Here is a 24,495-nt window from a genome sequence, read left to right on the forward strand (position 1 = left end):
AGAAAAGCGTAAGAGGGCAAGGGGAGCGCGCTGCGCAAGGCGGGGCAAAGGAGGGGGAGGTGAGGCGAGGCGAGGCGAGGCCAGGCCAGGCCCGGCCCCGGGTTGCAAAGTTAAAATGTGGGGATGTAGTCCCAGGAGGGAGAGGATGCTGGGTGTGAAACTTGTGGACTACTTTAACGTCAGATATTCTAAAATATTGAGGTCCCTTTTCTCCCTATAGCCTAGGTATAATGGCTCCCCTTTACACCCATGCCCAGCCCGAGGTCTCACTCATGTTTTAAACTGGCACACGAGTAGCTCTACCCGCTCTGAAAGCTGTTATAGACATTCTGCCCATTTTACCTTTTTTTTTAAGCTAATGCCAGTAACAGAGTTCTCTTTGTGGCAGATACTCATTATAAAGGGGACAAATCGCAGTCTACAGGAGAAAAATTTTGGCAGCTCCAGGGTGTGTGTGGGTTGGGGAATGATACAAGCTGGATGTAAATTTATAATGGCACCCTCTACCTCTGCAGATACAGCTGGGATTAAACTAAGGATGATGTTAGAGGTGCAGTAGAAACTTACTTTTCCGATGAAGTGGGCTGTAGCCCACGAAAGCTTGTGCTCTAATAAATGTTAGTCTCTAAGGTGCCACAAGTCCTCCTTTTCTTTTTACTTCTCTTTCTTCACATTTATCTTATCACCTCATCCGCACTATTTTAGTCATAGATTTAAGGCCAGACCAGATCATCTAGGCCAGGCCATCAGCACCACCCAGCACCAGCACAATGACCCATCTTTCATTCATGGTCCCTTGCTTGTTGACTTCAGATGGGAAATTGGCCCATTTCGTTCACCTAAACTTCGCACACCACCACAAAGCCAAATCCATCAAGTCCCTACGGGATACGGAGCAAGAGAGAGAGAGATTTTCATTTCATGCTAATTCTGTGAGCATGCCGCAGAGCTGGATGCAGTAGAAGAACCTAAACAGCGGGAACCTAGATTAGCAAATAAGGAATTTTACATCCAGATCAGAGACACTTGGCTACCCGGCTCATTGCGCGCTACAAAACCCTGGGCAATGAGCAGGAGGCTTGAGTAGGGAGCTCTCTGCACGGCCTGCACAACTGTGCCGGGGACGACCTGCCCCCTGCCAATCACGCTGCAACCACCGGGCGAGGGGCCGTGGCGGTGCAGGGTGGCGGGCGCACACCGGAGCAGGGCAGGCGGCGCTCTGAAGTCTCTGAAGTGGCTGGGAAGGACAGGACAACAGCGCCAAGCTGGCGGCTCGCCTTGCCCCGCGAGACTAGCAGCCCGGGCGGCTCTCGGCTCCTCCGCAGCCAGTTCGCCCCATGGGCGAGGCAGCTCACGAGGGGGCGACTCCAAGGGAAAGAAGCAAACAGCGCGCGCGCTGACTGGCTACACCCCAGGCCGGGCGGGCGGGCAGACGATCGCTCTTCTTGTCTTGTTTCCAAATAAAATGCCTTGTTATTGGTTCACTTATAACAAAGTAGGAGCTGATTGGCTACTGCCCAGACCTGTTAGTTCTGCCTCTTGCCTTTGAGGCGCCTCGGTGGGAAAGTTGGGATTAGTTCGGAGTGGGTGGAGATGGACAGTATTACTCCGCTTCTGATTGGTTGACCTGAAGGAAGGAAACTGTGCTGGTTGGCTTCTAGCGGTGTCATTTTGTTCGCCCGTTTGGTGATTCGCAGATATGGTAGGCAAAGGCGACTGGTGGTGGGCTGTGGGGGTGTCACTCCGTCATGGGGCTCTTTAATTGGCAGATGAGTCGGGCGATTCTTGGCGCTGGGAGGTGTCGTTCTTCGTCAGGGTTTGGTGATTGGCGGGCGCGGATGGTCGGTGTCAGAGCTCTTGGTGTCACTCTGGCTTTGAGCTCTGTGATTGGCGGGTTACAGAGCGGGACGAGTTGCCTGTAGGCGGAGCGTGTTTCCCCGTTTCCCAGCGGTGCTTTGCGCTAGGCCCCGGGCTAGGCCGCGCTGCTGGCGGGATGGCGGTGGCGGTGCGCGCGCTGCAGGAGCAGCTGGAGAAGGCCAAGGAGAGCCTCAAGCACGTGGATGAGAATATCCGTAAACTCACGGGCCGGGACCCCAACGATGTGAGGTGAGGCGAGGCGAGGCGAGGCGAGGCCGGGGCTGGGTGGGCGGGCGCGCGCCCCGAGGCTGCGGGCGGCGGCTGGGCCGGGCCCTAGCGGTCAGCGCGAGCTTTGCCGGCTCCTTTTCCTGGGGAGTGATGGGGCCGCGCATGTCCGACCCTGGCAGCAAACCCCGCCGACTGTTCGCGCGTTTGGGGGTTCCCCAGGCCACAGCCCGACGCCCCTTCTTGCTTCGGGCACCAGGTTCCGACCCGTGAGCGCGGGAGACGGCCCCCCCCACACACACACGGAGCGCCCTGGCGTGCGCTGCGGCCTCCCTCTAGCGTGCAGATGGGGGCTCCCCGCCGCTTTCCTTGCTGCTCCTGTGGGCTTGCTGGGCAGGGCGTTGGATCGACTCTCACCACCTCGTGATTGCAGGGACCCGGTGCGTGTGATTTGCCCGCAGGGTCGGTAACGTGTCTAAGGGACACACAAAAGTTCCTTATTTTTTTCATGAATGTAGGTGAGCGCTGCTGCTTATTATTATTATTAATTAATGATATTGAGAGGAGGGGTAAGGTGCGAAAACAGCCCCCCTTTTTTATTTTAAATACAATGCTGGCGATGCAAAGTGGCAGTCACGTCCCTGTGCATCTCCCCAAGGTTTGTGCTGCTGCTCCCCCCGGGCAAGGTTTTTCCAAGCAAGGTTCTGTCACACTCCATGTCTGGTGTGTGAGGCTGTGCAGGTGGCCAGAGAGAGCATGTATTTATTTACCTTGGTCAAGTTTTAACACCTAGTACATTTCTTCCAGGCCCGCTCAAGGTAGATTATTGACCATCACAGGCCCTGGTGGAGGTAGAGGGCGTGGTAGCATATTGCTAAGGTAAGAAACTTCAGAATTAGGTAAAATAAAAGTTACTACATGTTTGTGTACATGTTAGCTTTAGCTGTGACTACATGAGACGCTTATTTATTTTGTGGCCAACTGTCTGCCCTGGCTAAATGATACTTTCCCATAGTAGAATATCAGGTGTTGGAGGGTCAAAATTACAGGGTTATTGTGTACTTAATGCCACTAATATAGGGTATTTACTTAGTGTTTGGAGAGTGCTATATAATTTGGCTGTTACCAAAATATAGTGAATTATTATGCTTGTTATTTCCTACGAGGTAGGCAAGCATTAACCACACAGACAGGAGATTTGACTTACCTAGGGTCGCAATTGAATCAGTGACAGACATGCATTGGGCACTCCGGAGCTCCAGCTTCCAGGTCTCTGCTCAGACTACTACTTCCTGTCTTAAGTCTTGTATTTTTTTTAGGCGTGGATTCTCGGATAGTGGAGGACCCCCAGCCAAACAGAGGGATCTTGAAGGGGCAACCAGTAGGTAGGTACAGAGGTCGACATAAAAACTTTACTCGGGTAAATGGTCATTATGATTTAGCAAATTTAAATTCTCAGAACTGGAAATTGTTAGCTTGGTGGCTTTACAATTACCTGTTTAAAGATTAACCATTCCAAAATTAAGACACTGTTGTCACTAATGTTTTTGGAAGAACACTGTTGCACCAGTAAGGGTATGATTTCCTGTCTGTGTATTAACATGTCCGTCTCACCTTTGACGAAATCTTGTCTCATTTTCCTCACTATAAAATGCAATACAATGGACTATAAGGTTAGTATTTGCTTTCCGTTTTAAGCCTCTGGTTCTACTACAGGTATATTCTATAATTGTGAAGGAGTGCAATCAGATGTAGAATTTGAGTGGTAACTTATATACGCATCCTTTAATGGTTCTGAAGTAATATATGGGTGTAAACTGCCTCCCCCTCCCCCCAGCTCAATGGGGTGTGAACAGTGAAATCTAAGATGCTTAATTGTCAACATTAACTGCTGAACATACTAACTGAATGTTTTTGCTAATATTTTTCTCATTGAATACAGTGGTAGAAGTTTGACAGTGCAGGCAGTTTTGAGTATCCGTTTGCTGGGGCAGATAACTACGGCTTCTTTTACACATCAAAATTGTAATGGTTTAACCCGGGGTGGCCCGCCTGAGAAGGAGCCAGAATTTACCAATGTACATTGCCAAAGAGCTACAGTAATACATCAGCTCCCAGCGCCTCCCACCCACTGGCAGCCCTGCCAATCAGCCCCTCCCTCCCCGCACCTCCCAATCAGCTGTTTTGTGGCGTGCAGGAGGCTCAGGGGTGGTGGGGAGGAGTGAGGGCACGGAAGGGCTCAGGGGAGGGGACGGGAAGGGGTGGAGTGGGGATAGGGCCTGTGGCAGAGCCAGGGGTTGATTAGTGAGCACCCTCCAGTACATAAGAAAGTTGGCGCCTGTAGCTCCAGCCCCGGAGTCAGTGCCTATACAAGGACCCTAAGTTAAACCAATTCAAGCCTATATATAGACAAAGCATAGGGTCACAGACCTGTTACTATGTCTTTGAGTGGCCTTTATGTGTACCATTCTTGATTGCAACTCTGACAGTGAAACTTCATAGCAGTTGGAGTGCTCTTGTGCTGCCTGCTGCTCCTCCCCTCATTGACTTACATTTTGACCAGTCACTTATTCTACTAGTGTTCTTTTCCACATCTCATGCACACTTGGGAAAATCAAAACTCCACACAATTGATAAAAGAGCACTGACATTTTATTTAAATCAGGGGTCTCAAACTCAAATGACAAGGTCCACATGAGGACTAGTACATTTGCCGGAGGGCTCACCACTGACCACTGCCCCGCCCTTGCCTCACTCCAGCCCTTCCGTGAGGCCCCACCTCTTCCCACCCCTTCCATGCCCCCATCCCAAGTCTGCCCCTCCCTGCCCCCAGGGGGTACAGGAGGGGTGCAGGGGGCTCAGGGCAGGGGGTTGGGGTCCAGGGTGCGGCAGGGGTCAGGGTGCAGGAGGGGTGTGGGGTTTGGGTCCGGCCCGGTGCGCACCGGGGGCAGGACAGGACAGGCTCCCTGCCTGCCTGCCCTGCCCCCACGCCACTCCGGGAAGCGGCCAAGACCTGGGGCGGGGGCACAGGGATCTGTGTGTTGCCCTGGCCGCTCCTCCAGGTATCTCCACCGAAGCTCCTATTGGCCACGGTTTCCCGTTCCCAGCCCCTGTGACCCCTCCCCCCCAGGTTGCGGCCGCTTCCCGGAGCAGTGCGGGGGCAGGGCAGGCAGGCAGGGAGCCTGCCCCCAGTGCGCACCGGGCCGGAGCCACTCTAGGTAAACGCTGTGGGGAGCTGGCGGGCCACAGAAAATAACCCCATGGGCCGCATGCGTCTTTAAGACCCCGGATTTAAATCACCTAATCTGTCCATAGCCTTGAAAGTGAATAGTAAAAGTCAGATTATTTTAAATGCTTGTCTAAATGGGTTAGGCCAGGGATCTCAAACTCGAATCACCAGGCGTGCCACATGAGAACTAGTACATTGGCCCAAGGGCCGCATCACTGACAGGCCCCACCCCTGCCCTGCCTCTTCCCACCCATTCCTCGCTCCCATTCCAACCCCTTCTTCAAAGTCCCCACCCCAACTCCGCCCCCTCCCTGACCCTATTCCAATCCCTTCCCCAAATCTCCGCCTCCTCCCCGAGCTTGTGGCTCCCTGCTCCTCTCCCCTCCCTCCTGGTAAGCACTAAGTGCCTGGAGGTAGGCAGAGGAGCGGGGATGCGGTGTGGGAGGGTGGGGAGCTTGGTGGGCCGCACAAAATAACTCAGGGAGGGAGCTTGGCGGGCTGCAGGAAATAACTGCGTGGGCCACGTGTTTGAGACCCCTGGGTTAGGCTCTGTATTAGAGAACTACAAACTACCTTCTGTCCCTCTTCCTGCAACATTAAAAGACACATTTAATTAGGCTAAGGCAGCCTCTTTGACTGTGTGCTTGTTGAAAACTGCAGAGCTGGAACTTGGAGCTCTGTACACACATTCTCTAAACATTACTCCCTTAATTCAGCATCTGGGTGTGCTGCACAGTTCAGCAGAGCTGTACTTCAGTCAGTGTTTAAGTGTCCCACTTTCCTCATTTCACTGTACCACTTATCAGACTGTCCCAAGAGTGGGCGTGTATAGATGCCACTCGAAGAAGAAATAGAGGTTACTTGCCTGTCACTGGAGTTCTTCAAGATGGACTCTACACATTCACACTCCCTACCCATTGTCTGTGAAGTCTTTATTGCAGTCACAGACCTGAGAAGGTGGTGAAAGGAACTGAGCTGGCCAGAACACCACGCCCACTTTTATAGCTTTACCCACAGAACATTCAGGAACAGAGAAGGAGGGGATATTAGGACACTTGGGTGACACTGCAATGGACCATTCAACCACTGGAACTGCACCATAGTGCAACCCAAGAGAGTGAATGTGTAGAGTCCATTTCAAAACACTTTAGTTATAGGTGAGCATGTCCTCTATTTTTTTCTTTGTAGGTCACCTTTAATAACATAAGGAACACAGCAGTGATTTTATTTCTTAGTCAATTCAGCAGACTTTCTTGCCCCAGGATTTAGTATGTATCACTGCCAAATTCAGTGTGTGTGAGTATGTTTGAGGAGCTTGCTGCTGAGTTCATGGCTGTTGATAAGGACTTTCTCCTCTTGAAATCTTTTCTGCGTGATCATACAGTGCAGATATGGTGTAGAACTTGCAACACTGCAACATTCTGTAGCAACAATTTTACCTAGGTTTGACTTTATAGAAGGCTCAAAGAAACCGGGTTGTGAAGGAGATATCTTAAATAAACACAACCAACACACAGGAACAGAATCTCATAAAATTTTGTTTTGCTTTGCTCAAGTTTATTCTTGTGTAACTGATTCTCTTTAATCAGAAACACTTTCTGTTTGGCTGCAGTTCAGCAATAAGGTCTCATCATTTGGTTTTGTTCGTGGAATTTTAAAGGAGTTCCGTAGTTGTGTTCATTGTGTACTCTTTTAGAAAAACAAGATCTGCATTTGTTTCAAAAGTATCTTAAAACATTGCACATATGTATGCAGTCTGTCTTGAAGTATGAAGAGTTCATACTTTAGGTTGGCCTTGTGATACAGAAATACCAGGAGATAAAAATTGGGAATAGCTCTGTTGTTAATTTGTAGGTTTGTTGTTCTTTATTAAGACCTGGATTCAGCAAAGCACTTACACATGTACTTACCGGTAAGTGCTTTTCTGAATTGGTGCCATATGTCTCTCAAAAGTAGTTAAAAATTACTTCGTTTTAAAGCATTTTACTGCTTGATCATCAATCATTTTCACTAAAAAAAATCATATTGCGGTACTGTACTAGTCTGCTGCTTCTTAGACCACCTTTTAGGGTTTTAACTTTGGAGAATAATTGTTCTGGGTTAAAATCTGTTATAAAGTTAACACTTAATTCTGCAAAAAATGCTTACACTGAAATATTGATCACATTATCTGGAAAATTGCAGTGTTTCACGGATTAATTTATTGTGAGGATTTCATCCATTTTAGATAACTTAAGGAACATTTTCTCCTGAAATTTCAAAACCATTTACAAATTCTGAAGCCTCTGAACTCCACCCTGAAGTGCAGTATGTAAATACTTACTAAACTTAAGCACAGAGAGGTTATAAACTGGGAATAAAACCGAGGATAGTAATGTATTATGTGTACAATAAATACCTAAACAGGCAGTCCTGTCTTTTACTTTACTAGATACTGTTTAAAGCAATTTAAGGTACTGTTTGTAAACTGTAATACTTGTGTTCTCTGACACGGGAGTCCCATATGCAAATCTGTAGCCTGAGCACTATTTATTGACTATCTTCTAAACTTCTGGACGATGAGAATTTATTGGAAATCTTGGTGCACGTGGCTGCAGCAGTCTTGAAAAGTGCTGTTTCTATTGGGATGTAAACTTTCCTTTATTCTTGTTTCAATCTCAAATAATGATGTTTGACTCTTGTATTTTCTCCTCAGGCTGGGTGGGGAACGTCGGACAAGGAGAGAATCACGCCATGAAAGCGACGCAGAGGATGAAGATGTTAAAAAGGTAACAGTTGAGAGAGTGGGCATTTGGCACACAAGTGCGTAGATGGAACACAAACTAATTGTTTTGTTGTTCTTGTAGCCGGCGTTGCAATCTTCTGTTGTTGCTACCTCCAAAGAGCGAACACGTCGAGACCTAATTCAGGATCAAACTATGGATGAGAAGGGAAAACAAAGGTACAAATCTATTTTCCTTATGCTTATGTGGCACCTTCACATGTTCTGTCTCCTAACATTGAACATGGTATGACTTTTTTTTAAAATTTTTCATATGGTTCCTGAAGGCAATATTTATACATGACAGGTGACTTTGAAGGACTACCTTGAAAGTAAACGTAGCCTAGGTACACTTCTTAAAATGGATTACATGATAGAGAATGCTTTGTCCTCAGTTCTCACATGCCTCTCCCCTCCCTACAAAGACTTCAGGACTCTGCTCGTGTTGTCTTCTTTCTTCCTGCCTGGCTTTTGCTGCTCAGGGTGAGCCCTGTGGCTCCATGCTAAGAGGAGTAATTGCTTCTGGTACCCTATCTCCTCACCCAAAAAGAGTGAGGGGGAGAAATTTTCTGTTGGGAGAGGCAGTATCCCTTAAAGGGGAGGGGCATAGTTCCTAAAAGTAAGGGACAAGGGGGAAAATCCTAAAGGCAGGGAAAAGAGGAATTGGGTAGGGAAGAAGAATATTCAGAAAAAGGCAGTAATGGGAGGCATGGAGGAGTGAGTTTATGGATAGGGGAAGGAAGTAAATGTATTTACTTTAAACAAGCCTTATAATTGTCAAGCACATTCTGCAATTGGACAAGATCACAACTAGGCTGTTGTCAGTGAACTTTTATTCCCAGCCTCTAGAGTCAAGTGAGAGAGAGAGAGAGTCAGCCCCTACCACTGAATGTGTGACATTCCATTGTATAAGGTTTTGCGGAAACACATAGTAATAGGTGGTCCTTTCCTCGGCTGATAGACATAAGATGGCTGGGGAAATGGAGGCACAGAGAAGTGAAATGACTTTCCTAAGTTCACACAATAGTCCAATGACAGAACCCAGACTCTTCCAGTCCATGGATCCCCCTACTAGACTAAACAGTCAGTTCAGCTTTCATCTTTCTCTTATTCCCTGCACTTGGAACAGTCTTTTGCTTTTAATTTTTTTGTGCCCTTTTCTAAATCCTTCCTTAAAATCCACTTTTTCCATGTATGTATTTTACAATGAATTCTTTAGTAGTTATTTTTCCACACTGTTACCTGAACTGTAAGCGTGAGGTTTTGTGGACATAGATCATGTCTTAGCCTATTTGGTAAAGCAAAGTGTACACTTACGTCAAAGTATACATTATTAATTATGTTCTACACTGTTGGCACAGTCCATACGTCTTTCTTGTGGCCTTGGAATGTTAATGACCCTATAGAAATAGGTGTCACAAATGTACAATAATTTCCTTCAGTGTTCATGCAAGCAAAAACCCTCTGTTTTAAACTGAGACTCAAAAAGTGTTTTATCTTTTATTCAGGAATCGACGTATATTTGGCTTGTTGATGGGCACTCTTCAGAAATTTAAACAAGAATCCACAGTTGCTACTGAGAGGGTACTTGTTTCTCTTAATATTATATGCCATAATCTGACACAACTAAAGCAAGTGAGGCAAAATTAGGCAGTTACTACTTCAGTGCATGGAGTGAAAAATTCCCATGATGCATGCATTGCTTATAGTGAGACATCCTGACCTCAGGGGCCCAAGAGTTTAAGAAGCTTTTAAAGCTGCTTTGAACTGAAAAGCTATAAAAACTAGGTAGGGACTTTTCTTTCTTTTAGGATTTCAAAGTGCTGCGAAACTCTGAGCTTTGTCCCCAGTTGTCATGACACCAGTGATAAATAGTATATGCTCATAAGAAATTTTAAGAAAGCATCATGTTCTAAAACATGCAGAGCCGGAAAAGGATAACATTTTTCTCTTGGTATTGAGTACTTGGAGTAATTTCAAAGTGAATGGCACTTGTAGCCAACTAAAAGGCTGTCTGTGATATCTAACCCTCAAACAAGTGGTCTATTACTGTTAATACAAAATGAAACAGTTGTTAAAGGTAATCATTGACTTAAGATGCAGTGATTCTATTTCTGTGTTCTGATTTTGTAAACCATAGGCAACTGTGCCAAAAGTGCATAAGAATGTAATTGTGCTGTGCCACTTATGTGCACAAGTCAATGATTTTTCTGTAACATGTATTGTAAGCCTTCCCATTTTCAGTAAATAGATGTGTGAGTCTCCTGTGGTATTGATAAAGCCATTGTTAGTAGAGCTGTAACTTATTACTAGATAAGCATTTAAACTAGAAAAGCATTTTTGGTGATTGGTCAGCCTGATCCCAAATGGATGATAGGATTTTTTTTAAAAAAAGAATAATTGCTTAGGTAAAATTAACTATTTAACAATTATTGATAAGTTGCAGTTCTGAATTCTTTCCTATTGAGACAACTGTTTGGTCTTAAACCGAGGTCAGAATTTTTCTACAGGTTGCTAGCTAGCTTCTGAATTCTATCTTAACTTGTGTTTAAAGGAAGAATATATATATTTCACTCCATAGTATAACTGCGTGTAACATTTATGTAACTCTTTATACTTACAAAACTGATCAAGAGTACCTTTTCAACACTAGAAGAAAATGCTAAAACAATACCTTATTTACCTTCAGCAAAAGAGACGTCAAGAAATTGAACAAAAGCTTGAAGTGCAGGCAGAGGAGGAGAGAAAGCAGGTTGAAAATGAGAGGCGGGAATTGTTTGAAGAAAGGCGTGCTAAACAGACAGAACTGCGTCTATTGGAACAAAAGGTTGAACTTGCTCAACTGGTGAGTATTCTCACTTTTACTCTCAGCACTTCTTTTATGTAAAGGATACTCTTGTGTATCTTACATTTTTTTCCTTTGTTTCTCAGCAAGAAGAATGGAATGAACATAATGCCAAAATAATTAAATATATAAGAACCAGGACAAGGCCCCATCTCTTCTACATACCTGGCAGGATGTGTCCCGCTACGCAAAAGCTAATAGATGATTCGCAAAAAAAAATGAATGGTAGGTGGTATATGGAGGAAAAGGAGTGTGAGCGTACTCCCCTCCCTCAAGCAAGATATGTATTTTCTTTAACTTTTTGAATTTCAATATCTTAATTCCTTTACAAATTTTACATTTCTAAACTGTGGTTGATGGAGAAGTGGGAGAAGTGTTTGTCACTTAACGCCTTTTTTTAAAGAAGTCATTATCTAGTGCAAAATTAATTGAGAAGTGGTGTATGCATATAGTCTTTTAAAGGTGTGTGTGTGTTGTATTCTTTGCTTCATGTTATCGCCCGTAGCCATGTCTCACCTGTAAATGCTAATGAGGCAAGAAGGTAAGGAGGCACATTCCATGGAGCGAGCATGTGTGAAAATGTAAGTGTTACCAAGGAGTCAGCAACTTGTGTGTTCTGAGGAACAGAACAAATTAGCTCTTCTGTGATAACTTAAACAATTTTTTAAAAGTATTGATCTTAAAAATATGTGTGTGTGTGTGCACCCTTTTCCTCAGAATAACTATCTAAGTTTTCTTTCAGGAATAGATCAGTATGTGTGATACTGAGCATCTTATGGGTTTTTTGAAAGGTGATAATTCAGTTGAGAATTTATCAATTGTAGTATTTTCCTTGAATCTTCTTAAACATGAGATCTCGCTCCCTCAAAGCCTTTTTTCTATATTGGGATTATATCATTCTGACTGACCTTCCTAGCTGAAAGGAATGCTGTCAAGTTACATTCTCGTTTAAAACTAGTTCACGTGTACAAATACCTTATTAATAAAATTGAGTTTTATAAACATCTAATTTACTTTTTGCCATTTAGGCTCTTACTACTTTCATTTCATCCAGTTTAGACACTGGAACCTAGTCAGTGCCAATAGTATGAGTACCGAAGTGAAAATGCTCTGGTGTTAGTCTCGTAAACCAGTCCAAGCTTGACCAGATCCAACTACAAGCATTAGGGTTGAGTTGAAAACAGCCTGACACTCCTGGGCTTAGGTCAGGTCAGGTAGTCTCTGATCACCTCTTCTTGCTCATTGGGTCGGCACGACAGCAGTTGCATGCCCCTTTCCTGCCGGCCACCTTCACCTTGCTGCACTGTGCAGTGAGGAGCCCAGCAGGAGCTGGGCCCCAAGGATGGGTGTCAGCACTGAGCACAGGTTCAGGACAGCAACCCAGGGAGACGCAGACACTCTTCATTTGTGGGGCACTAGGTTGAGGTGGCATGAGGGGTCAGTGGTAATTAGCCCGGGTGGCTCCATGGAGAAAACAAAGTAAAGAAAATGGAGTCCAGGTCAGTGGCTAGACCCTTGCAATCTGACCGGAATACAAGTGGTTTTTATCTTGTTTGAAAACAACCCAACATGCTCAGGTTGGCTTTGGATTGGCTATGGTCTAGTTCGGTTTGGATCAGGCTTTAAAATTACGCCCAAGGAAACCTATATTCTGATGTTTAGTTTTTAAATCTATTAATGTTTAAATCAGTCAGAATTCTTCATTGGAATTCTAGAAATGTTGAACATCTGTTGACCAATCTTTTTGGATAGCTTTTCATAAAATCTAAAATTTGGGCTTAAATTTACCTACCTCTGTCCCCTTTCACTTTCTTGGTAAACTATTGTCATCTTTTGCATTACAGTTGAATGGCACAACACTTTGAAAAGATAACAGGACCATAGTATTTTACAATTCATAAACACATATTTGGGAATAAAGTAAGATTTCAGTCTTAACTTTGACAAGTTATTCTGAAATTTACTCTTTCATGTTTGCCTCTTGTTCTCCAGCAATATTTGAAAATAGACGCAATGAGTTTGCAGAACAAATTAACAAAATGGAGGCCAGGCCCAGAAGACAGTCTGTAAAGGAAAAAGAACAGCAGGAGGTGCATAATGAAGAAAAGAAAGAAGAGCAGAACAAGGAGCAGGAAGAGGGTAAGGTGGCTCAGCAGGTGGAAGAGATGGAGACAGGTAACCAGAACAATGATATAGAAATGGAGGAGGCAGGGGAGGAAAAGGTGAAAATAGGGGCAGGTCATAGTGATGCAGAGAGAGAACAGGAGGAGGAGGAGGAGCAGAAACATGAAATTGAGGATAAGGTAGAAGAGAGAGGTGAGGTGAAGGAGAATGACAGGCAGCAGGATAGTCAGCATGAAGAGGTCATGGCTGTAAGAGAGGAAGGTGAGAGTTCTCAGCCAGTGGATAATGAGCAGCATATGATGGAGATGAATGAGGCTGATAGTGTAGAACCATTAGAAAGTGAAAATAGCAAGGAAGTGGCACCAGAAGCTGAGTGTGAAGCTCAGCCAGCCAAAGAGCTTAACGCTGATTCTCCTGAAAAGGAGACAGCTAACAAACCAGAAATTGAAGCTGAACCTGAAGAGAAACAGGAAAAGGAGCCTCAAGCCCAGCCAGAGCCTGAGGCAGAGATACAGCCCCAGCCAGAGTCTGTGCCACTGCCACAGCCTCCACCATTGTCTCAGTCCATTCAAGATCAAGAGCCTCGGGCAGACCAGGAGGAAATCGCTGCGGTGTCTGTAAAGCTGGGTGAGTTGCAATCTGATCAGATCCAGGCGACGAGCGTAGAAATTAAGAGTAAAACTAGGAGTAGAAGCAGGGGTAGGACAAGGAACAAGACTAGCAAGAGTCGAAGTCGTAGCAGCAGCACTAGTACTAGTAGTAGTAGCTCAACCAGCAGTAGCAGCGGCAGCAGTTCCAGCAGTGGCAGCAGCAGTAGTCGGAGTAGTTCCAGCAGCAGCAGTAGCACGAGTGGAAGTAGTAGCAGAGACAGTAGCAGCAGTAGCACTAGCAGCAGTGAGAGCAGAAGTCGAAGCAGAGGACGGGGTCATAATAGGGATAGAAAGCACAGGAGGAGCTTGGATAGGAAGCGAAGGGATGCTTCAGGACTAGACAGAAGTCACAAGTCTTCGAAAGGTAGTAGCAGAGATACAAAAGGATCAAAGGATAAAAGCTCAAGGTCTGACAGAAAGAGGTCTGTGTCAGAAAATAGTCGGTCAGGCAAAAGAACTTCACGGAGTGAAAGAGACCGTAAATCAGACAGGAAAGACAAAAGGCGTTAACAGAAGAGACTAAACTTCCTTAGCCTAATCTTTGCAGCAGAAGATTACTTGATGAGTAAAAGGATTCCTTATGAGGAGGAGAAGGCTGCCTTAACAAATGCATGCTGTAAAAAGTCTTTTGGAAAAAATGCAGACAGTTTACCAGGCATCTTGTACTTTTTACATAATTTTGTAAAAGGTTACTTATCAAAATTATGTGAAGTTCCAGAAAACTGTAAAAATAAAAGAATTAACCCCCCCCTTTGCATCTTTTTTAAATATCCTGTACTCATTAAGAATCTCTGTATATTTTAATAGGTAAATCTTTAAATTGGTGTGATCACTTCTACTTCTGTATCATACATCTTTTTTTGTAGAAATAAATGTGCATTTTAAATAAATGGTTTGAGATGTCCTGTTGACACTTAACTTTCCATCTACATATTTTAGGAGCTTTTATAACATTGTTGCCTAGAATAATTACCATTCTACCTTCTCTCCTCCATCCCTGGCAAGAATTGGAATTCATAGTCCCCCTAAAGATAGCCTCAACTTCCCAAAGCAGGACAGAGAGGGGGAAGTGAACAATCTGTTTTCACTCCTTTACTTTCTTCCCCACCCTAACCAATTCTAGCTTGATTTATTTCCCCATTTTACCAATGTTTCTCCAACCCACATATGAGCAGTAGTTAAATAAAAATGCTAATGTAGACCAAGACAGAGTCTGGAATGCTACTCTGTCCTCTGCAGGTGCTCAGGTTATGTTTACAACTATGTTCTGAAAACAATGTCTGTTTAGTGATGCTCCCTGCTTTGTTGGCCAGTGGTGGAAAAGGCCAAGACCTCTGGTCACTTTTAACTAGGATCTTATATTTGTTCACCACTGATGAAACTTTGATCCCTGTATGCCACTATGAATATTATGTTGGAGTTATCTGGGACTAATACCAATGTTTTGTGTTCAAGGATACTTTTGAATGTAAGTTCCAAATAAAGCAGTATGGTGTATCAAGGTGACTTTGTTTTTATAATTTTGATTGAAACAATGACATACCTGTTGGCCTGTTCTGTAAATGTGCAAATAAATGTGGCTTATTAGACTACTGAACGGATGCTTGAGACTGTTTCTGTTTCTGCTCATACTAATCTGTGAAGGCTAACATTGAGAGACACAAGGTGAGAGAGGTAATATCTTGTATTAGACCAACTTCTGTTTGATGAAGAGAACAAGCTTTCTGGCTTCACAGAGCTTCACTTCAGGTCTGGAGAAGGTAACCAGAGTGTCCAAACTAAGTACAAGGTGGGAAAGATGAAGCATAAGGTCTTCACATGGTGTAGGAGACCTCTTAAAATGAAGTGGGCAATTAACACCTCGGCAGTTCCAGGAAAATGGAGGGAACCAGGTGTAATACAGATTGTTGTAATGGACCATAAAATCAGAGTCTGTTAAGTTAATGGTTTTTACTGTCCAGCAGAATTATTAATTTAAATTCCCAGGCTTGCCTTTTGAAGGTGTTGTGCAGGTTTCCATGAGTCCTATACAGGCATATCACAATGTGGTATACCTCATCCACTGCATTATATGCCCTAACTCCTGTCTCGTTTCACCCACGTAATCACTATGCATCAAAATTGCACTGAAAAATAAGACTCACACCTGTGGGTGAACACTTTTTACAAAGCGTTCACTTCATATCTGACCTCTGTCCTCACCCTCAAAAGAAACCGGTACACCATCTTCAGAAGACAAGCCTGGGAACTTAAATTCATAACTGCAGAACACTAAAAACCATTGACTTAACAGATACTATGGTTTTATGGCCGTTACAACAATTTATAAAACATTCTGCTGCCTACTAGCCCCTCATTCTCCTACCACTGCTGAGGTGTTAATTGGTCACTTTGTTATAAGTGGTTTCTTCCAGCATGTGTGAACCCCTTATGTTTAACAATCTCTTCTACCTTGTGTTTAGCTTGGGCACTCTGGTTACCTTCTCTAGACTTGAAGAGCACCTCTCTTGGGCTCCATAGCTTGTCCTCTACCAACAGAAGTTGGTCTAGTGAAAGATATTACATCATCAGTGTTATCTTTTATATCCTGGAAGTACCATGGCTACAACAATACCGCAAACAAAAAAGCTAACATCATCTGCGTGCAGTATATATGGTATTTGAAAACAAAAAAGGTGAATGGCAAAACTACTGTACAAGTTAAAAACTGAACAAAACACATTTGTGCTGTGTGTCCCAGGAAGTGAGGGTGGAATGGGTTTGGTAAGAAGAATCTGAGAATGATTCACTCATAAATATCTTCAGGAAATCCTAGAACCATTTCAGAAGGGATATACAATCAACTGCCGTGCTTGTGCCAAACTCCCCTTGTGCTTAATTCATCTTTCAGTTTAGTTCTGCAGATCCACTTCAAACCGTTCAGCCTGACCCATCATTTCATAGTAGTGTAGAACAGTGGACTCTTTTGCTTAAAGAATACTTGACTACCCAAGAATGAAATTAAGTGCTGAGAGTGGATGTTATGCAAGGGTGATGCTGCTGAAGTTTCTGCCTTGCACTAATCAGCTAGCATTCCTTTCAATCGGGATCTTCCATCATACTTCCCTTCTGTGTGCTTTCTGCTTTTGCTTTTGCTTCTCTGGAATTGCTGCTGCTTTTTCTTCTTGCCTGTCAGTGCAAACTCATTTCCCCTTCTGTTTTTTTTAAACAATGGGTCAGAGCTGAGGTGGATTAATCTAATACCTGCAGAAGAATTTGTACATAATCTGCACTGGGGACTCTGTCTTGCAGATTATAATTAGATATAGGGGAGACAAATTCAGCTGTCCCTGTCTCAGTTGGAAAATGCTACATTTTAAATTTATCAGCAATTCTGTTGTTTACAGGGAAGCTATTAGCAAGCATGTCCTTAGCTGCCATAATTTAGTTAACTGCTTATTTCAGATTCCATTTTTAGAAGCCATTTTAACTTTTTTGCCATTTTAACCATAAGTTGCAAAATAGTGTCCAGCTTCTTAAAAAGCTGCCCTTTATTCTGTCAACACAGTTGAGTGGTTTGCTTATTGTCCAGGAAGTGTTGAGTAATAGTAGAGTCCTGGACAAGAAGTGAGCTGTGCTAACCAGACACCACAGCACATAGGTCTGAAGGAATGCACTAGTTCAACCTACAGTAGCAATGCAGTGGATCCTAGTTAGTCAATTAGACAGTGGATTGATTAAATTTAATTCTTATTTTAGGTTTAGGTCCTATTTCAGGCAGCAATAAATTTTGACAAAAGGAGAAAAAAAAGTTTATTTCTGACCTGGTTTGAATGTAAATTAGAGAGGTACTTGGTTAATTGGTTCTAGTTTTGCAGAGTAATAGTGTAGATGGTGTATGTGATAGCTTAATACTTCAGATGCAAGAGATTTTGTCATGATATTAATGGCCACTATATAAATACAGTAAGCTCACGTTGCTGCACTGTTCACAGCCAGCCTTACTAAAATTGTCCTGTCTATTTGGACCCAGACATTTATGTATGATATCGTCAGAAAAACTAAATTTCCCAAAAGCAAGATGCTTGCAAACAAAACTAAAACAGAGCCACGTTTGTCAGCAGCAGTAAGTTGTTTTGTAGTCTTTTCAGTAACTTCTCTAAATGCTGAAGTCCCGTCCTCCCTGCATAACATATTCTGGACCATGTAGCTGTGAGATGTCTATTCAGGATTTATTTATTTATTTATTTATTAAAGATAGGGAAAAGCAATCACTTGCTTCAACCAGTATTGAAAATAGCATCTTAAATTGAATATTTCCATAGTGATTGCTAGGTCTCCAGAAATAGAGTGCATGGAGTCATTAGGCAGCTGCTCTCAGCAGGCATAGGAAGAGTCCAATTTCCTGTCTGGAGATGAGGATTAGAGACAGGGAAAGGTCCCATTCTCTTTCCAGTCTCAACAGCTGTTTGAATAATTTGGCAATGAGACTAAAACACTTAACCTTTTAAGTACTGATCACCGTAGTAAGTATATTGTTTGTGTTTTCCAGGTGTTCAGACTAGATGATTATGATGGTCCATTCTGGCCTTAAAATTATGACTAGAAAATCCTCTTTTAGGAAAATCTGAGGTACCTGACATTCATGATCAGTCTACAAGAGACTGCTGCCAAGGTATACAAACAGTCTGACAGAAGTTAAGGTTTTATTTAAACAAAAAATGGTATTTACGTTGTGTTGGTGTTCATAGATTATAAAGTTAGAAGAGACCATTGTGATCCGCTAGTCTGATCTGCATAACATAGGCCATAAGACTTCCCTGAAGTAATTCCTGTTTGAAAGAGAGCATATCTTTTAGGGGGAAAAAATCCAATTTTGATTTAAAAATTGCATGTGATGAATCTACGATGACCCCTTGTAAATTGTTCCAATAGAGAATTACTCTCACTGTTAAAAATTTGTGCCTTATTGGGTGTGGCAAATCAAAGCAAGGCTTGGCAGACAGAAAAGCTGAATACAGTCTCTGGGACCTGACTTCCCTCTAAACTTTGCCAAGTTTTTATTCAGCAATTAGAGGAATGAATTTGAGAGTCTTTCTTCATTGCCATGTCAGCTGTACAGGCTCAGGATGTAATTTATTACCTAGAGAATGTACATAATTTTCTATTTCCATCAAAGTAGGTCTAGCTGCTACTTGCTTACATTCCTGTTCTCTAAAAAGTAAACAATGCTTACCATGCAGTTTACTCCATACATAGTGTCATGGCTTTGGATATTTCACCAGAGTAATAATGTTATGACTAAGGCCGTCTACACTAGAGAGCTTACAGCTGCGCAACTGCACCACTGTAAGATCTCTCACATAGGCGCTCTATGCCGATGGGAGAAAGCTCTCGTGTCAACATAATTAAATTACCCCCAATGACCAGTGGACATAGTGCTGTGCAGACTACCACTTATGCTGGCTAAATTTACGTCACCCAGAAGGGTGTTTTTTTCATATCCCTGAGCAACAACAGTTTTGCTGACATAGTTGCTAGTGTAGACATGGCCTAAGATTAATAAATGACAGGATGGGTTGTTTTTTCTGTATTTTGTCATAAAGTGAAGCCCCACAACCATCCCAGGATACAATTTTCCATTGGCCCTGCATATTGATCAGCACCCATTAATCAAATAGTAACAGGAAATATAAACTGAACTAAACTTTTTTTTTAAATCTGGTGTCTAACACCCTCCATCTTCTAATCTGATGATCCAAAGTAGCTGAGTCCTTTTGTGCTAAAACCAAAAGTCTGCAGGTAGATTGTTCACGAATGATGTATAGAGCTACATAGATGAAATGCAGCAAATGTGCACTAATGCTACATCACTCAGAAAAATCCCTGTTATTTACATAAGCTAACGTCTTTGCCATTAACTCTTAAAACTGCATATCTTTAAAGGAAATTGGAAGTAAATGTTTACAAAATAAAAATCATTGAACTGTAGAAAACCACACAGAGCAAAATTCCATTCTCAGACTAACATATTTTCAATTAAAACAACGAGGAGTCCGGTGACACCTTAAAGACTAACGGTTTTATTTGGGCATAAGCTTTCATGGGTAAAAAACCCCACTTCTTCAGATTTTCAACTGGCCATCAAGTGATTTCTACACATGTAAAGAGGAAAAAGGATAGTGTTAGGGTTAAAGCATTGGGTTAGAATTCAGAGATCTGGGCCCAATTCTTGATTCTACTACAACTGTCATGTGTGACTGTGGGCAAATTACTTAGGGCATGTTTACACTGCAGTGTAAGCCTAGGCTCATACTCAGTCTACAATCGAAACCTCCCTTCCGTCTACACACACATGTCTCAGGCTCAGACCTAGGCTCCTAGTACCCTGCAGGGGTGGAGGGTTCGAGCTTGAGTCTAGCCAGGACCCAGGGTTAGAGCCCTATTGTTTTGCAGTGTTGATGCAGTCCCCTAGACTTGGATCCTGGGAGTCCACCAAAAGTATCCCACAATCCCATGGGCCAACTTCCTTTGTCTTCTCTAGTCCAAGAATAACCGGTTGACTCAAGGAACACAGAAGCAACCCACCTTGGTGTAGTGCAGGAGCTTAGTGAGTCAGTGTTTAACCTTTCCATTGTCTTCTGACCACCAAGCTGCAAACACACTATCACAAAGCTTTCTGTGTTTCCAATGGAGACTGAACAGAAGAAGTCTTTTACAGAGCATGCTGCTTCATGGTCACGGGAGCACAGCCAGATTTGGGTAGATCTCTGGTGCAAGCCAGCAAAACAGTGGACTTTAGTAAGAGTACCAGGAATGACCATGCATACCAACAAATAATGAAGAAACTGGCAGTATTGCAAATTTACCGGACTAGTGACCAACGCAGGGACCAGATTACATTTCTTAAGAATGAGTACCAGAAAATCAGGGACCAGAACCACACTTTGGACTACTTGTTGACATCATGCCTGTTTTATGAGAAGTTTGACTGGGTGCTGAATACTGCATCAAACACAGAGCTAACTGTGGTGCATGATGGTCCCTGGTCAACCAGGATGGTGACTGGCTGACCCCGGAGTCTAGAATGGAAACTGATCAGAGCCAGCAGAAGGTGCCAAGTAAGGCCAGCGCAGTGACTGTGTTTCTGAAACCCGTCCCAGAGGAGACTTTACTGTAGGAGCAGCAGCAGCATGTCCTGGGGCCTTTCTTGGAGGAGCCTTTTGATGCCCCTCTTGAGGAACAGCCCACTACAGAGCCTGCAGGAGATCTAGAAAGGACAGAAGCTGCCCCAGAGCCTGGTAAGTTTCTGGCTCCATTTTAATGTTTATTAATGTAGGAGTGGAAGGGATTTCCATTCTATGAACCAATGCAAAAGTTATTAAAAGCCCCAGCTAGTTGTGTGTAGCCACTAATGGTGAATTGTATGCGAACAGCTTGGCTCCCTCCTTCTTTCCCCCCCATACATGGAGTTCAAAATGGCAACCTGGAAATGCAAACAGTAAAAACTCCTTGAAAGTGAATTTTTACTAGAAAGGTGCAGATTTTTGCTAGTGCATTCCTGTTTCTTACAAATAATAACCTTGTATTGCCATGTCTGTAAGTACGCTGCTCTGTAACTGCTCAATAGCATAATGAACCTGCTGGAAACAGTGAACTGTGGTGGGGAGGGGAAAATGTGTTCCATTCACAAATCTTGTCCATTTCAGTTGACTAGCGTTTGAAATTTTGTCCAGTTAAGTGCTGTGGGGTGGGAGAGGCTAGGAGAATGGCTGTGACGTGTTTACATGCAGTCATAATAGGCCAGCGGGGAAAGTCACATGTCATATGTCGGGGAAGGTCGTATTTTCCAGGGCTACCTGGGTAGCTGACCAGCCCACTGCACTCCGAGATGTGCTTGTCAGTCACTGTACAGTAGAATACTTTGGTTGCATACACCGCAGGTTTCCCCCTGGCAGCTTGGAATAACACCTCCCTTTCCCATTGAGGGACCAAAAGAAGTGTTATGTCCTCCAAAATATGGAAGGCCTGAAATGATAGAAAAAGCGTTTTGTAGCATGTCCACTGACATTCAACAACCATTCTATACCTGCTGAGAGTGTAATTAAACCATCTTTTGACATGGCCTCTAAAATCAGGGTATGGATTCATAAGGCAAGACAAAGGGGATACATAGTGTCTCCCAGAATAACGGTGGATACAGTAACTCCATTTATGACAGTGTCATTTGGTGGGAATAGTATCCCAGCCTGCCCATGAATGTAGACTTCCAATTGGCAAAAAATCCAGACATCATGAACTTTTCCTGTGCATCCCACGTTGACATTCATAAATCGACTTTTGTGTCTGCGAGCCTGCATAACAATGGAGTAGTATCCTTTGTGGTTTATGTACTCGTGCTCCTTGAGGAGGGCAAACTACGGGGACCATGAGTTTGATCAATGACCCTGGTGCAGTTTGGAAACCCCATTCTCTCAAAGCCAGCAATTACTTCAGCAATATTGTTTGTGCTCACCACCTTGGGATAAGCCACATGCCTGATTGCCTCAGAAACTCCACCACCACTTTATCCATAGTCAACTTTCCAACACCAGACTGGTTGGCAATGGATCTGTAGCAGTCTGGGGTATAGCAACCCACTTCTGTACTGATGAGGCTGCTCTCATGCAAATGTCTTTATGATGGAGGGCTGGGGCAAACTGCTCACAAAGCTCCAGCAATGCAGCTTTCGTCATGCAAAAGTTCTGGACCCACTGCTGGTCATCCCAGGTCTGCATGATGATGTGGTCCTACCAGGGTCAGTGCTTGGGCCCTGCTTCAGAAGCACCAGTCCACAAGGGGGCATCAGAGGGTATACCAAGTGTCATGAGGAGCATCAGCAAGTTCGAGTCTTCCCTGTCTGTGTCCTTGTCCTCCTGCTCCATCATAAGCTCCATCAGGTGCCTTTGGTGGATCAGAAAATGCTGCCAAAATATCCACCAGCGTCTCACAAAAGCTCTGCCTCTCTCTTGACCCAGGAGTGAAAGCGCAAGCAAGAGAAGTTCTTCAAAAGTTGCCTCCTTCATATTGCTGGCTCTGGTAGCCGGGGGTGCACAGACCAAAATGACTGCTTGGCAGGATGTTCAAATTTTCTGTAATATGTTTTCCCACAGGGCACTATGGTCAACTATCAGCAACTGATGAAGTGGGTTTTAGCCCACGAAAGCTTATGCCCAAATAAATTTGTTAGTCTCTAAGGTGCCACAAGGACTCCTTGTTGTTTTTGCTGATACAGACTAACATGGCTACCACTCTGAAACCATGTACTATGTAAAGCAAAAATAATTGAAGTAAAATGAGTGACAGTTAATAACCAGCAGTTTCTTGTCCCTTGTCAGGTTGTGTTGCTAGTTTGGCAAATAATTGTGCTTAATTAAAATTATTTTTCTCTAATTTTATTTCTGGTCTTATATTTAAATATTAGTTGTTTTATGCTTGATAATCTTTAAATTCTTCAACATAAATGCTTAATGCTACTAGCATAACCCAGGGGTTTGAGGAAGACGAGCTCTGTGTGGCTTGATAGCTTGTCTGTATCACCAACAGAAGTTGTTCCAATAAGAGATATTACCTCATCCACCTTGTCTCGATAATATCCTGGGACAGACACAGATACAACAACATTGTCCACCACGTAATGGGCAACTATGAAAAATAACAAAATTCAGTAACTTTTTTGTTTTCTATATAATGTATTTAATATGTGCAGCTAATAGCACTCAAAATGTCAACCTATGTACAAGAAATCTTTATTGTTTAACGTCTTGTTAAAATTAAGCCATAAGTATATATATTTCTGTATGTCACATGGCAGAAAGATGCACAAATCTTATAAAGTTTTGAGATTTGTGAGCATGCTTCTCAGGTTTGCATATTGAACATTTCTATAAATAGGTTGGTCAATCTACATTTCCTATGTTTTCATTAATATTCCTATATCTTTGCATGTACACTAACACAGTCCATGCTTAATTACTGCAAGAATGTGTCTGGTCTTTAACTTGCAAAGTGGAAGTAAAATATACAGCACATTTTATATCTGCTAAAAGTTTTCAACTTTGTCCTTTGGAAGCCTGTTATGATAAACTCCATTAACTATTACCTTTGAGCTTAGTTCAAAGATAACTGAGAATTATGTCTTCATAAAGACTACGGACTGGGACTTAAAATTATAAACAGGAAAAGAGAATAATTAATCTAAATTTGATTCATTATTGAAATCACACAACAAAAAATAATCCATACAGAAGGGGGATCAGGGTGCTTCCAAACAGCCTTTAACAGCTTCAAATCTAAAAAGTGGATAATAGGATCATAAACTCTTGTCATGTATGTCTGTGGTCGCGACATTCTTGTTCCACCCAGAAGGCTTGAAAATTATGCACCTGGTCTTTTTTTTAAACAATAGCTACTGTAAAATCCCATATATATCACCTAGAGTCACAAAAGAAAGCCCATGTTTTACCTGTGGAGACTCACTAGATATTTTTGCAGTCTATCAAAGTCCACAGTAAACGCCAAACAGAAAACTTTGGAAAACTGCAGATAGCATAATTTGAATAGCCATGTTTAGTTAAACCCTTTTAACACATCCATTAGAAGAGTCACACACTGACTCTGGAACTGGTTTAGACATGCTTTGGACTCAATAGCTTTCTATTGGTATGAAACATAAATCAACCATTTTCAGATAAAGTTTAACAAATTTTTAAAGTAACATGGTCTAGAGATCTAAGCTTGGATTTCATTATTTGGCTTCTTCATACTACTACACAGTTGAGCTAAT

At 43.1% G+C, this 24,495-nt stretch overlaps 1 protein-coding gene across 1 annotated transcript; it reads left to right on the plus strand.

Moving 5' to 3' along the window:
- Positions 1-1,903: 1,903 nt before the first annotated feature.
- On the plus strand, positions 1,904-15,197 carry PNN (pinin, desmosome associated protein). Its single transcript, XM_073349102.1, has 9 exons — positions 1,904-2,106; positions 2,890-2,961; positions 3,402-3,467; positions 8,007-8,079; positions 8,158-8,252; positions 9,581-9,656; positions 10,762-10,917; positions 11,004-11,142; positions 12,910-15,197. Exons 1-9 carry the CDS (start codon positions 1,994-1,996, stop codon positions 14,199-14,201), a joined length of 2,082 nt encoding a protein of 693 aa, XP_073205203.1. The 5' UTR covers positions 1,904-1,993; the 3' UTR covers positions 14,202-15,197.
- The last annotated feature ends 9,298 nt before the right edge of the window (positions 15,198-24,495 follow it).

The sequence above is a fragment of the Lepidochelys kempii genome, chromosome 6 (genome assembly GCF_965140265.1).
Source record: "Lepidochelys kempii isolate rLepKem1 chromosome 6, rLepKem1.hap2, whole genome shotgun sequence".
Classification (NCBI taxonomy): Eukaryota; Metazoa; Chordata; order Testudines; family Cheloniidae; genus Lepidochelys; species Lepidochelys kempii.

Bases quoted from the DNA above. Each gene is read 5' to 3' on its own strand.
- PNN (XM_073349102.1), top strand. From the start codon at position 1,994: ATGGCGGTGGCGGTGCGCGCGCTGCAGGAGCAGCTGGAGAAGGCCAAG. The intron at 3,468-8,006 runs GTAGGTACAGAG...TTTTCTCCTCAG, and splicing joins CTTGAAGGGGCAACCAGTAG to GCTGGGTGGGGAACGTCGGA. The intron at 10,918-11,003 runs GTGAGTATTCTC...TTTGTTTCTCAG, and splicing joins AGGTTGAACTTGCTCAACTG to CAAGAAGAATGGAATGAACA.